Genomic DNA, 14,585 nt, shown 5'->3' with positions numbered 1-14,585 from the left:
CATTCTCTCTTTCTCTTTCTCTCTCTCTCTTTCTCTTTCTCTCTCATTCTCTCTCTCTTTCTGTTCTGCCGTCATATCTCAACTGCCCGTAATTACAGGGTAATTAGTCCAGGAAGATACACACCACACGATAAAAGGAAAACCCAAAAGTTTTTATAAACAGAAAAACAGAAACAGCTCCCTTTTTAAATGTCAAAGGGATTTTCTGGTACACACAAGGCACAGGTTAAATGCAGTCCAATTGCTCACCCAATAACTGGGAAATTGAGTCCAATTCTAAAGTCCAGAGAGTCCATACACACAATCCTGAACAGCAAAAACCATGATGTTGACGAAACAATGAATCAGATAAACTGCCATGAGGCTAAAACACCAGGCTGCACTTTTATCTGTAGCACTAATTACAGCAACCCCACCCAATCACAGGTGGCCTCATTTTCTCTTGTAATAATCCTTCAGTTGTTGTCTCCTATGCATCACTCTCCGCATGCGTGGATGTGTCATTAATTCTTGTTCAGAATCCAGGGATGATACAGATGACTGATCTCCTCCTGGGTTGCCTGCCAAACTCCCCTCTTCCCTGTCAATCATGCTTCCTTGGTCAGAGGAGACTTCGTCGGCAGATTCTACTGGGAGCAAAACAGGCCTGCAGCATGTGGATGTCTCCCCCACATCCACCTCCACATTCCTTGGGGCAGGAGCTGGGCCAGAGCTAACCACAACACTTTCTCTCTTTCTCTCTCTCATTCTCTCTTTCTCTCTCTCTCTCTTTCTCATTCTCTCTCTCTCTCTCTGAACATTCAAAGTACAATTCATTATTTATCCAAGCCTGTATTAGACAAATTAGATTGCAGATTTTTTTTTAAAAAAAGTGCTGTAAATCAATAGAATCGGAATGATCAATTAATCATTCCATTTAATTAAAACCACCAAATCCCACTACATTTCATTTACGTTTCATTGCACTATTTCTAAGTTGAAGCGTTTAGACAAGGGTATTGATTAGTGTTATATTCTGCATACCTGTGTACCAAGTAATTTGTTCATTAGCACCATGGCCAGCTCCAAGGGGGTACATATATTATTTAATTATCATAGACTACTGCACTGGAAAGCCCTAGACTGTCAACTAATGAAGATATCAATGTGTTAAATTCCAACCTATGTTAATTGTTGACAACTGCAAAGGGAAGTCTCCAAAATAAAACTCTGGGTGAAAATCAGGAAGGATGTGAAGATGGGGGAGATTTTCAAAGCTTGAAAATAACAATATTTATAGCTCAGAGTTGAAATGAGCACTGATGAAATTACTTAGTCGGGGTTAAACCAAAGCCCCCTTGAAAATAAGACCAGTAATTTGCAACCCAGTTTTTGACTATGGAACCATTTTTTTGCTATAATACTTTGTTTCCTAATAAAGGATACTTTTTTCATCATTTTTATAATGACTACGATTCTACTCATTTTGGGGTGTGTGCAACCCATCGCTCCACCCATCTCTCCACCCATCTCTCTATCCATCCCTCCGTCCCTCCATCCATCCCTCCATCGACCTATCCCTCCCTCCCTCCCTGCATCCATCCCTCCATCTACCCATCCCTCCATCCCTCCCTCCCTCTATCTCTCCCTCCATCTCTCTATCCATCCATGCATCCCTCCATTCATCCATCCCTCCCTCCATCCCTCCCTCCATCGCTCCCTCCATCCACCCATCCCTCCTTCCCTCCCTCCCTTCATCTCTCTATCCCCCCCTCCCTCCCTCCTTCCCTCCATCCACCCATCCCTCCCTCCCTCTCTCTATCCCTCCCTCCATCTCTCTATCCATCCCTCCATCCCTTCCTCCATCCATCCACCCACCCATCCTTCCATCCCTCCCTCCATCTCTCCATCTTTCTATCAATCCATCCATCCACCTACTCACCCACCCATCCATTCACCTCTCCATCCACCCACCCACCCATCCATTCTTCTATCCTTGTTTATTTCTCTCTTTAAATAATTTATATGCCAACAATATCTCCCAACAATAATTTTGGGGAGAATACTTTCTTCTTTGAAGCTAGAAGATTTGCCAGAATTTCAGGTTCTTCTGCACCTTTATAATGCAGAATTGAATGGAGAATAAAAGCATGCATGGTTTTTTTTTTTTTGCTTTTTCTAGAAATAGCTGTGCCATGCATCATGCTGTAGCATTCAAGAATGAAGATGCCCTGTGTCATTTTTTAAGCAACTGTCAAGCTCTTTTATGTGATATCTCAGTTATTTCTTTTTCCCTAATGAAAGCCTTAGTGCTAACCTTCAGTAATAATCCGTGATATATATCTATCATCCAAATTGGTGACTTGACTCACATTATCTTGATGAGCCATTGGCACTGGCAGGAAATATTATTTATCGAAAGCACCTACAGAACCATTTTTAAAAGGAAAACGGGTGGATAGTTCCCTTGCATCAAGCTATTTTTAGCAATAAGAGTTGGCTGTATTCTACAAGCTGCAGAACTCTTGGTTGAATGGCTGTGGTGGAATCTAGTCCGCACAGGTTGTTTTTGACCTAGTATAGAAACATAGAAACATAGAAGATTGACAGCAGAAAGAGACCTCATGATCCATCTAGTCTGCCCTTATACTATTTCCTGTATTTTATCTTAGGATGGATATATGTTTATCCCAATGCATGTTTAAATTCAGTCACTGTGGATTTATCAACCACGTCTGCTAGATGTTTGTTCCAAGCATCTACTACTCTTTCAGTAAAATAATATTTTCTCAAGGTTACTTCTAATCTTTCCCCAACTAACTTCAGATTGTGTCCCCTTGTTCTTGTGTTCACTTTCCTATTAAAAACACTTCCCTCCTGAACCTTATTTAACCCTTTAACACATTTAAATGTTTCGATCATGTCCCACACTTTCCTTTCTGTCCTCCAGACTATACAGGTGGAACAAACTTCCAGCAGACGTGGTAGATAAATCCACAGTAACTGAATTTAAACATGCCTGGGATAAACATATATCCATCCTAAGATAAAATACAGAAAATAGTATAAGGGCAGACTAGATGGACCATGAGGTCTTTTTCTGCCGTCAGACTTCTATGTTTCTATGTTCATGAAGTCTTTCCTGATAGGTTTTAGGCTTAAGACCTTCCACCATTATTGTAGTTTTGGCTAACACAGAACTGCCAATACAATACTCAGATTGAGGATTCCTTTTCCCCCAAGTGCATTATTTTACATTTGGAAACATTAAACTGCAGTTTCCATTGCTTAGTATGGAATAATTTGTTTAATGACTGTTCAAAGATATGACGACACAAAAAAAAGTGGGTTATGTCCATTTTTCACACAACCGCTGCAACATCCCTATGGTTTCGAATCAAAATTCAGATGCTTGTCATGATGGTTGCGGTGTCTTGGGATCATGGTATCCCCTTTTGTAACCTTCTGGCAAGTCAATGTGGAAGCCAGATTCACTTAACAACCATCTTCTGCCTCATGGGGCTACCTATGAAAAATGTTCGGAAAGTTCAAATCGTGCAGAATGTGGCCGTGAGAGCCATCATGGGGCTTACTTACTTACTTACTTACTTACTTACTTACTTACTTACTTATTAGATTTGTATGCCGCCCCTCTCCGAAGACTCGGGACGGCTAACAACAATAAAGAAGACAATGTAAACAAATCTAATATTAAAAATAATCTAAAAAACCCCAATTTAAGAAACTAATCATACAAACAAACATACCATGTATAAATTCTACAAGCCTAGGGGGAAGGGAAAAATTTCAATTCCCCCATGACAGAGGTGGGTTTTAAGGAGCTTGCGAAAGGCAAGGAGGGTGGGGGCAACTCTGATATCTGGGGAGAGCTGGTTCCAGAGGGTCGGGGCCGCCACAAAGAAGGCTCTTCTCCTGGGTCCCGCCAAATGACATTTTTTAGTCGACGGGACCCGGAGAAGGCCAACTCTGTGGGACCTAACCGGTTGCTGGGATTTGTGCAGCAGAAGGTGGTCCCGGAGATATTCTGGTCCGATGCCATGAAGGGCTTTATAGGTCATAACCAACACTTTGAATTGTGACCAGAAATTGATCGGCAACCAATGCAGACTGCGGAGTGTTGGTATAATATGGGCATACTTGGGAAGCCCATGATTGCTCTCGCAGCTACATTCTGCACGATCTGAAGTTTCCGAACACTTTTCAAAGGTAGCCTCATGTAGAGGGCGTTACAGTAGTTGAGCCTCGAGGTGATGAGGGCATGAGTGACTGTGAGCAGTGACTCCTGATCCAGATAGGGCCACAACTGGTGCACCAGGCAAACCTGGGCAAATGCCCCCCTCGCCACAGCTGAAAGAATGCGGCCGTGAGAGCCATCGTGGGGCTTCCAAGATCTGCCCACGTTTCGCCAACACTCCGCAGCTTGCACTGGCTGCCGATCAGTTTCCGGTCACAATTCAGTGTTGGTTATGACCTATAAAGTCCTACCTGGCATTGGCCCAGAATATCTCTGAGACCACCTCCTGCCGCACGAATCCCATCAGCCGATTAGGTCCCACAGAGTTGGCCTTCTCCGGGTCCCATCGACCAAACGATGTTGGCTGGTGGGGAAGAGCCTTCTCTGTGGCGGCCCCCGGCCCTCTGGAATCAACTTCCTCCAGAGATTCGAATAGCCCCCACTTTTCTCGTCTTACGTAAAATGCTGAAGACCCACCTTTGTCGCCAGGCGTGGGGATAATTACCACCTTCTCCCCCCATTTTTATTATATTTTCGGCCTTACTGTATGATGGATTGGATTGAACGTTTATGATTGCATAGTTAGAGATTTTACCATGTTTTTTAAATTGATTAATTTTTTTACTATTGGATTTGTAACATATTTTATCGCTGTTATGTTGTGAGCCACCCTGAGTCTTAGGAGAGGGGCAGCATACAAATCTAATAAACTATAACTATGTATCCCAGCGGCCAGTTAGGTCCCATAGAGTTGGCCTTCTCCAGATCCCATTGGCCAGACAATGTTGTCTGGCGGGGCCCGGCCATCTGGAACGAACTCCCCCCAGAGATACATATCGCCCCCTCCCTCCTGGTCTTTTGTAAAGCTCTGAAGATCTACCTCTGCTGGCAAGCCTGGGGGCTGTAAGTGATGAAACTGTCTCCAGCCATTACTAGATATGATCGGATTGGCCTAGATGAATGTGAGTGAGTGTATATGAGATCTTTTAAAATGTGGTTTTTAGTAAATTTTAGTGTGAGATTACCAGAGCAGAAGCTACGTAGGATGCATGCATGGGTGGCTGTGCATATGTGTTGATGTGGTGTGTAGAGGTGGCGTGCACACCATAGTTCCCTCTAAGCTGAGCAGTGAGCATTCGCTCACTTAAAAATCATCATCAACTCAGAGTTTTCCAAACCTGCCCAGAAGCCGAGAGGGAAAGAGTGAGAGGGAAGGAGAGAGAGAGAAAGAGAGAGAGAGAAACAGATAGAAAAAAGAGAGGAAGGAAAAGAGAAAGAAAAAGAATGGGAGTAAGGAAGAGAGAAAGAAAATCAAAATCTAGTTTGAAACTAGCTCAACTATTTAAGTGGCATTTTGATATTGATAGAGTTGCCCTATTATGAGCTCACTGCTATAGACACACAGTACAGTATTTTATTTTGAAATTCTCTGAGGCAAAACAGGGTGGGTTTTTTATTTGTTTGTTTGTTTGTTTGTTTGTTTATTCATTCATTCATTCATTCATTCATTCATTCATTCATTCATTTATTATTTCTGTGCCGCCCAGTCCCGAAGGGACTGACGCTCAGACACTATACTTTTCCGCCCACCCCCCCAAAAAAATTAGAGGGAACACTGGTGCACACTCATATTTGTAAACTGGTAGGGAAGGTAAGCGAAAACCCACCCTTACTCTCCAAAATGAACACTGCAGCAAATGTATTTCTAATCTTCAGTGGCACCAATACTTTTCTAGTGAGATTTTTTGACACCAGAGGAATCCCAAAAGACAGTGAAGAACAAAGCTTGTGCCAGGATAAGCCATTTGGGAATGAGCTTGTTTTCAACAAGTCCCATCAATATGATTTACAACTTTTTTTCGAATGAAAAATTGGGAGGATTATCTCTGACCTTTTCTTTTATTCAGACGCGGCTTCTTAAGTGTTAGTGGGATCATACGGGGAGGAAGATTAAAATTGTTTTTTATATTACTGTTACTTTGAAGAACGAAAATATTTTGGGGGAAAGGTCAACAGTATAGGAAAACAAGAGAGAAGTAGCCCATTCTTCGGCTGAAAATTGGCTGCCGATCAGTTTCCGGTCACAATTCAAAGTGTTGATAATGACTTTTAAAGCCCTACATGGTATTGGACCAGAATACCTCCGGAACCGCCTTCTACCGCACGAATCCCAGCGGCCGATAAGGTCCCACAGAGTTGGCCTTCTCCGGGTCCCGTCGACCAAACAATGTCGTTTGGCGGGCCCCAGGGAAAGAGCCTTCTCTGTGGCGGCCCCGGCCCTCTGGAATCAACTGCCTCCAGAGATTAGAACGTCCCCCACCCTCCTTGTCTTTCGCAAATTACTCAAGACCCACCTTTATCGCCAGGCATGGGGGAATTGAGACATCCTTCCCCAGGCTTCTATATTTTATGTTTGGTATGTATGTGTTGTATGATTTTAATTGCTGGGGTTTTAGATATGTTTTATTTTTTAATATTAGATTTGTTTCACTGTTATATTGTTTCTATTATTGTTGTGAGCCGAGTCTTTGGAGAGGGGTGACATACAAACCTAATTAATAATAATAATAATAATAATAATAATAATAATAATAATAATAATAATAATAATTCCATTTTGCTAGCTTTTGGGATATGATTGAAGCCACTGTATAAAAAAATATGAATAACCAATCCAATGGTTACTGGCAGCCTTGCACAAATAACCACAATTGGAACCAGAATTTCCGTTGCTAAAAAGAGGGTTGTTAAGTAAGTTGTTGCCAATTTTGCGACCTTTTTCTGCCATGGTTGTTAAGCAAATCACTGCTGTTCTTAAGAGAATTATACGGTCCTTAAAGAAATCTGACTTCCTCTATTGTCTTTGTTTGTTGGAAGCCAGCTAGGAAAATTGCAAATGACCATCATATTCACCCTGGGATGCGGTAACAGTTGGAAAAAAAGCAAACAGTGGACAGATGTCCAAATTTTCAATGTCCTTGTAAAACTTCAAAAGGTCACTAAAATGAATGGCTACATGCTGGAGGACTACCTGTAAACAGTTCATAGATTATATTTCCTGGAGTTTTGTTTTTTTTCTTTCCCTCTAATTCTAAATGTTTATTCATTTGAGTTGCAGTTTGCATGGCTTGTGAAAAGTAGAACTTGGAAATGTTGGGAAACCCGTAGTAGAGAAACTCTGTGCCTCCTGACGATCATGTCATAAATACCGTGTTTTCCCCAAAATAAGAACCCGTTTTATATTTTTTTGAACCCTGAAATAAGTGATTGGCCTTAATGCTATGCACTCAAAACCCGGCCATTAATGATATGTATATATTTTTAACTGTTTCAATTGTTTTTAATGGGGTCTTAATATTATATTGTGTGTTTTGTGAGCTGCCCAGAATCCTTTGGAAGTATAGATAACACAGACAGACGGATAAATGCCTGTTTGGGCTTATTATCAGGGAATATCTTATTTTGGGGAAAACAGGGTACATATGGAGATATATTTGTATATAATGTACAATACACTAGAATAGTATAGTACAGTCTAGTGTATACTGTAGTATACTATTAGTATAGTATAGTGTATAGTATAGTATTAGTGTATAGTATAGCATATATACTATATATACTATATAGTATAGTAGTATACTATATAATATAGTAGTGTATATAGTATTAGTATAGTATAGTGTATATAATATAGTAATAGTATTAGTATAATATATAGTATAGTATTAGAGTAGTGTATAGTATAGTATTAGTATAGTATATAGTGTAGCAATAACATTAGTACGTATAGTATAATGTATAGTATGGTATTAGCATTAGTAGAGTGTATAGTATTAGTATAATATAGTATAGTAGTTTGTATAAACATAAGTCGTTTTAAATCTGTCATTTTAAATTATTGAGATTTCTTGTAAAGGCCATTCAACCTATTTCACCCAAGATTTCATATAATCTCGTAATTACCCATGTAAAAATGTCTCACCAAAAATTATTAATCAAAACTTTATATTAAAAAAGGATATTTTGATTCCCAGTTCAGTCTATTGGTAAAAAAGCTCAGTCTATTGAGGCGATTAGTGTCAAATCCCGCGCGCAGGCGCACTTCTCCTGCCGCCCGAAACCTCGCCTCCCAGCCCCCCTCTCCGCTCTAAACAGAAAATATGGTGGGCGTGGCTTCCCCGTCCGCGTGCGTCCGCGTCACCGCCCGGCGGCGTGCGTCGCTTCCGTCCGACGGTCCCGAAGGTGACCGCGGTGAGGAAGAGAGAAGTTGGACGCCGCGTCCGCCATGTTGTCGCTTTCAGCCCGTTGCGGCCCGCTGGCACCTTACCTGGCGGCCTCCGCGCATATCGTGCCGGCTCCGCGGAAGCCTCTGGTACTGGGGCACTCGCCGGGTCCCGCGAAGATCCTGTCCTTGGACCCGAGGCCGCCTCTGCTGTGCCGGGAGTCGCTGTTCGGCCAGGCGAAGCGCGGAGGCCTGGTCGTCACCTCTTCCCTCAACGGTGCGGGCGGGGACGGTGCGGCGGGGGACGGGGTGGGGGACACGCGGGAGGCCTCACGCTCTATGGGGGTCCCTCAAACGTGGCAGGAGGGCGACTGCCAGGAACGACGGACCGCTGAGGATGCTGGAACTTGTAGTCCCAGGGGTAATAAGGCACAAGGAGAAGGATGGCTGAGTGGCACATCTGAGCTGTTTTCCTCTATCTATCTATCTATCTATCTATCTATCTATCTATCTATCTATCTATCTATCTATCTATCTATCTATATCTATCATCTGTATCTATCTATTTATATCTATCATCTGTATCTATCTATCTATCTATCTATCTATCTATCTATCTATCATCTCTCTATTTATATCTATCATCTGTATCTATCTATATCTATCATCTGTATCTAATCTATCTATCATCTAACTATCCATCTGTCTGAAGTGGTGTAAGGTTTCCTGCCTAAGCATGGGGTTGGACTACAAGACCTCCAACTCTGTTGTTATTGTTGTTATATGAACCAATTGTCAAGGATCCCAATTTTGATCATGTTTCCCTGGGGATGCTGCAATGGCCATAAGTGCGAATAACAATCATAAGTCACTTTTTTCAGTGTTGTTGAAACTTTGAACAGTCACTAAATGAACTGTTGTAAGTCAAGGACTATCAGTATATTAACTGGATACCGGACTTATGTTTAGCATTTGAAAATTAATTTCCAAATATAATTCAGAAACTTAAGTTCTAATTCTTCCTTAAACATGAAGTCTCTTAAATGTCTCTCCCTCCCATAATAAGTAATAGAATAACAGAGTTTTTGCTTACAAGTAGAACCAAACAGTAAATGTAGAATTGTAACATTAATGTTATTGTTAGGGCCCTTTGAATCAATCCTTGGTTGATTTGGAGTTGGAAGGGACCACTTCAGACAAATGGTTGTCCAATCTCTTCTTCAAAAGTTCCAGTGTTGGAGCATTCACAACATCTGGAGGCAAGTAAGAGATGTTTAACTGGCAAACCATTTCCAAAATGTTTTAAGAAAATTGTAGGATTGATTCAGAGGGCCCTAACAATAACATTAATGTTACAATTCTACATTTACTGTTTAGTTCTACTTGTAAGCAAAAATGTTTCTTACAAATGTTGCTTCATAAAGATAATGATGGAATAAGTATAATAGTAATCAAGCTACCGTACTTAAGTTGTACTCAGGAATATATGTGACTTAGTTGTACTCAGGTATATAAGTACATAAATGGGGAGGCACAAATACTGTATATAAAATTATTCATGTTTTTGTTAATGCAAAACAGTTAAAAAACTTTGAGTGTTTTTACATTTTAAACAATAAAATTGAACTATGTTTACATTTAAAACTTTCAGTTGTAGCACTAGATTTGTCAAATTTATTTAAGAAGCATTTTATAATAATAATAATAATAATAATAATAATAATAATAATAATAATAATAATAATTTATTAGATTTGTATGCCGCCCCTTTCTGAAGACTCGGGATAAACTATCCAACATGTTGTAACAGAGCCTTGTCCATTTGCCTCAGAAATCTTTCTACTATAAAATTTGTAGAAAATGAAACATAATTTTCCCAGAGGTACAAACCTAATAACTCTCTAATGTCCATAAGCTTCAGTGAAGCTACAGATGGCAGTGGATATGCACTTGCCTCTCCATTTCAGAATAAATTTGAAAAATATTTGTTCAGATAAGTTTTTTAATACACCATACGTATAGACTCTTCCGTAAAATGAACACAATTGGTGCCACAAAGTGGTTCTTCCACTTTGAAATGCATTTCAACTTTAGTTAAATTTCCTATAAAGTATTTTAAGACCATATATCTTTTTGTGGGCCCCATATTGACTTCCCAATGGTTTCCAAGTGCAGTTTAAAGTGCTGATTTTAGCTTATAAATCCTTTTATGGCATGGTTGTTCAACCTTTTGGCTTAACTGGACCATATTGAGTAAAAAGGAATTGTATTTTTTTTGCTTCTTTTTTTACTCCTCATATATGCATCAATACATATACCGTAACATCTTAATAGATATTATCTTATCTTTTGTTATCAAGTAAACAAATAATCTTGTATATATCAGAGAGGGGTGGCATACAAATCTGATAAATAAATAAATAATCAATTTATTCTTGTTTCTCCTATACCACATCATATCACTCGCCTCCTTTACTCTCCTCTACTTACTTTCACCTTCTCTCCCTTCTTCCTACCTCCCTCTTCTTCCTTCCTATGACTTTCTCCTCCTCTTTTTCAACCTCTCCTCCTCTGTCTCTTCTCCTCCCTTCCTCCTCCCTCTTCCTTCTCACTCCCAACCTCCTCTCTTTCTTCTCTCCTCTCTCCACTCTTCTCTCTTATTTCCCCCCAGAATATATACATTCATACTAGCTGCTTTAATTTAATGCATAATTAAATACGTATTTTCATCTCACAAAATTTCCTAGATCTGAATGCATGAAATATTCTCATTGAATATTTCATTTGCACAACTATTCCATTTGCACAAGAGCATGTGAAATTGATTGTCAATCAGTGTTGCTTCCTAAGTGGACAGTTTGATTTCACAGAAGTTTGATCTACTTGAAGTTATATTCTGTTTTTTAAGTGTTCCCTTTATTTTTGTTTGAGCAGTATATATAGTTATTGTATACAAATCACATAATAATGTTAAAAGTTTACAGTCCTGTGGAGCCACATTACTAGCTGTCCAGGGCTGCATGTAGCCCACAATTGAGACATGCCTGCTTTATGGCTTGTAATTGTGGCTGGATATGACTTGAATGAATAAATGTCTGTAGTTATATACATAATCTACAACAATGGGGCTGACGGATCACTTTCAAATATTACAGACTTCTTCAGAAAAAACACAATAGTCTCAGAAGTTTCTGGCTCTCATTGATATGTGAAATAGATGTGAAATACATGTCATTTGATAGGCTTCCCAGAGGGGATAATGCATTTTACCTGCATTGCAAGTAGAAAGGAAGGGAACCCTGGCAACAATTCAAACCTCCACGGGCTAATTCAGTTTTTGTACAAAATGTACATCGTTGGGCAAAAAGAAAGCTTTTAGGTTGGGATATTAGAGCAGGTTTTCTTCAAAGTTACTATTTTCTAACGTAGTGTGTGTTATGCAGCACGTTCTACTGCAATAGCAGTCCCATAATCAGAGTGGATCTTCTCCGGGTCCTGTCAACTAAGCAATGTCACCTGGCGGGACCCAGGGGAAGAGCCTTCTCTGTGGTGGCCCCGTCCCTCTGGAACCAACTCCCCCCAGAGATTAGAACTGCCCCCACCCTCCTTGCCTTTCGTAAACAACTTAAAACCCACCTCTGCCGCCAGACATGGGGGAATTGAGATCCTCTTTCCCCCTAGGCCTTTACAATTCTATGCATGGTATGTATGTATGTATGTCTGGTTTTTATATTAATGGATTTTTAATCATTTCTAATACCAAATTACTATTGTACACTGTTTTATTGTCGCTGTTAGCCGCCCCGAGTCTCTGGAGAGGGGCGGTAAATAATCAGAGTGGATCTTCTCCAGGTCCCGTCAACTAAGCAATGTCACCTGGCGGGACCCAGGGGAAGAGCCTTCTTTGTGGCGGCCCCAGCCCTCTGAAACCAACTCCCCCCAGAGATTAGAACTGCCCCCACCCTCCTTGCCTTTCGTAAACAACTTAAAACCCACCTCTGCCGCCAGGCATGGGGGAATTGAGATCCTCTTTCCCCCTAGGCCTTTACAATTCTATGCATGGTATGTCTGTATGTATGTTTGGTTTTTATATTAATGGATTTTTAATCATTTCTAATACCAAATTACTATTGTGCACTGTTTTATTGTCGCTGTTAGCCGCCCCGAGTCTTCGGAGAGGGGCGGCATACAAATCCAATAAATAAATAAATAATCGTGCTTTCTCTTTCTTGCAGCTCCTGCCAGCATCCGTTACGTCCATAACGACATGGCTATGCCAGACTTCTCTAGCAACCGTCGCGACAGTTTGCAAGATAGCACAAAATCCTCCCAAGATAACAGCGCAGAGAGAAAAACCTTCACCTACTTTTTCGGCGGGGCTACCTATTTGCTCTCTGCCTACTTTGCCAAGAAAGCCGTCGTTATGTTTGTCTCCAGCCTCAATCCTGCCGCTGACGTATTGGCGCTGGCTAAGGTTGAGATCAAGCTGTCCGATATTCCAGAAGGCAGGAATATGGTTTTCCAGTGGAGGGGGAAACCCCTCTTTGTGCGCCACAGAACCCAGGCAGAGATTGAGCAAGCAGCTAAAGTACCTTTGAGCGAACTAAGAGACCCGCAGCATGATTTGGATAGGGTGAAGAAACCGGAGTGGTTGGTAGTGTTAGGCGTATGTACCCATCTTGGCTGTGTACCAATTGCAGATGCTGGAGATTATGGTGGTTATTACTGCCCCTGCCATGGGTCCCACTATGATATGTCTGGCAGAATCCGTAAAGGCCCAGCTCCACTCAATCTGGAGGTCCCAGAGTATGAATTCCCTAGTGAAGATTTGCTTATCGTCGGTTAAATATTCTGGATTCTCGTGTACATGTTGAGGAAAGAAATGAGTTATATTATCTTGCGAAACGTTACAGTTGAATTGTGGGACTGTTTCGTCAGCTTTAATTAAGGCATTAAACTGATGTCCTCTAATCAGACGTACGCTGTCTATGCTTATTGAATCAGTCTAATATTTTTTCTAAACGAAAAGCCGTATTTTAATGACGGTTAAAAGGCTTGGATGCCAAATTGGCGACCATAGATTTAGTCTGCAACAGTGGACAATTGCTTGGGCAATTTCTGAAGCTCTCTGAACCACATACTATATTGAGAACTGATTTTTAGATGAGTCTTTAGTCTACTTTCTTTTTAAAATTTAGGGACAGGAATTTAGTCTGAAGCATTGGTTTCTGAAGAACTTAATAAGACTGTTTGTTCCCAATAGCATCAGAAACTACAAATGCTGTGGAGGACTTGCCACCTTGCTTTTAACGTTCACAAACCAGAGGGTTCCATTTTCCAGGTTGCAAAGGCATGGAAAAGAGCCAGTTTGGTGTGGTTACCATATAAGACACACCTTTTTCCTCCCTAGGAGAGGCTGAAAATTCGGGTGTGTCTTATACTCTGAAAGTAGGGTTTTTTGTAAGCTCCCCCCCCCCCCAGCCTTAACTAGGTGCTAATGATCTTTCAGTCTTCCTACTCCCTCTGAATAAGTTTTTCCCCCCACCCTAAGTCTTTGCAGGCTTGTTTTGATTTCTACTCCCTCCGAAAAAGGTTCTTTCAGCCCTAACCGGGGATAAAATAATATCCTGAAGCTGACCGGACTAAGGACGCTAGCCAGATGAATGCCTGGTAGGTAGATTCCCCCCTCCCCTCCTATTTTCCTCCCCCAAAACTAAGGTGCGTCTAAAACTCCGGTGTGTCTTATACTCCGAAAAATATTGGACGTTACCAGGCTAGAAGCCAGAAGATTGTGAGTTCTAATCCTGCCTTAGGCACAAAGCCAGCTGTTGACTTTTGCCAGGTCATTATCAGCTATAGGAAGAAAGCAAGGCCAAGCCACTTCTGAAAATCTTGCTAAGAAAACTGCATGGACTTATCCAGGCATTTAGTAGGACTCAACATTGAGTTAAAGGCTGATATTTATTTTATTTATTTATTTATTGGATTTGTATGCCGCCCCTCTCCGTAGACTCGGGGCGGCTAACAACAATAATAAAAAACAACATGTAAATCCAATACTAAACAATTAAAAACCCTTATTATAGAACCAAGCATCCATACAAACAAACATACCATGCATGAATTGTA

At 40.9% G+C, this 14,585-nt stretch overlaps 1 protein-coding gene across 1 annotated transcript; it reads left to right on the top strand.

Moving 5' to 3' along the window:
• The first annotated feature begins 8,438 nt into the window (after positions 1-8,438).
• UQCRFS1 (ubiquinol-cytochrome c reductase, Rieske iron-sulfur polypeptide 1) lies at positions 8,439-13,432 on the top strand. Its single transcript, XM_070760271.1, has 2 exons — positions 8,439-8,733; positions 12,692-13,432. Exons 1-2 carry the CDS (start codon positions 8,520-8,522, stop codon positions 13,300-13,302), a joined length of 825 nt encoding a protein of 274 aa, XP_070616372.1. The 5' UTR covers positions 8,439-8,519; the 3' UTR covers positions 13,303-13,432.
• The last annotated feature ends 1,153 nt before the right edge of the window (positions 13,433-14,585 follow it).

The sequence above is a fragment of the Erythrolamprus reginae genome, chromosome 9 (assembly GCF_031021105.1).
Source record: "Erythrolamprus reginae isolate rEryReg1 chromosome 9, rEryReg1.hap1, whole genome shotgun sequence".
Classification (NCBI taxonomy): Eukaryota; Metazoa; Chordata; class Lepidosauria; order Squamata; family Dipsadidae; genus Erythrolamprus; species Erythrolamprus reginae.
The sequence above is the reverse complement of the archived record's forward strand: the minus strand, read 5'-3'. Positions and strand labels throughout refer to the sequence as shown.

Excerpts from the sequence above, each read along its gene's own strand:
- UQCRFS1 (XM_070760271.1), top strand. The coding sequence starts at position 8,520 with ATGTTGTCGCTTTCAGCCCGTTGCGGCCCGCTGGCACCTTACCTGGCG. Across the intron at positions 8,734-12,691 it reads CGTCACCTCTTCCCTCAACG|CTCCTGCCAGCATCCGTTAC; the intron begins GTGCGGGCGGGG and ends TCTTTCTTGCAG.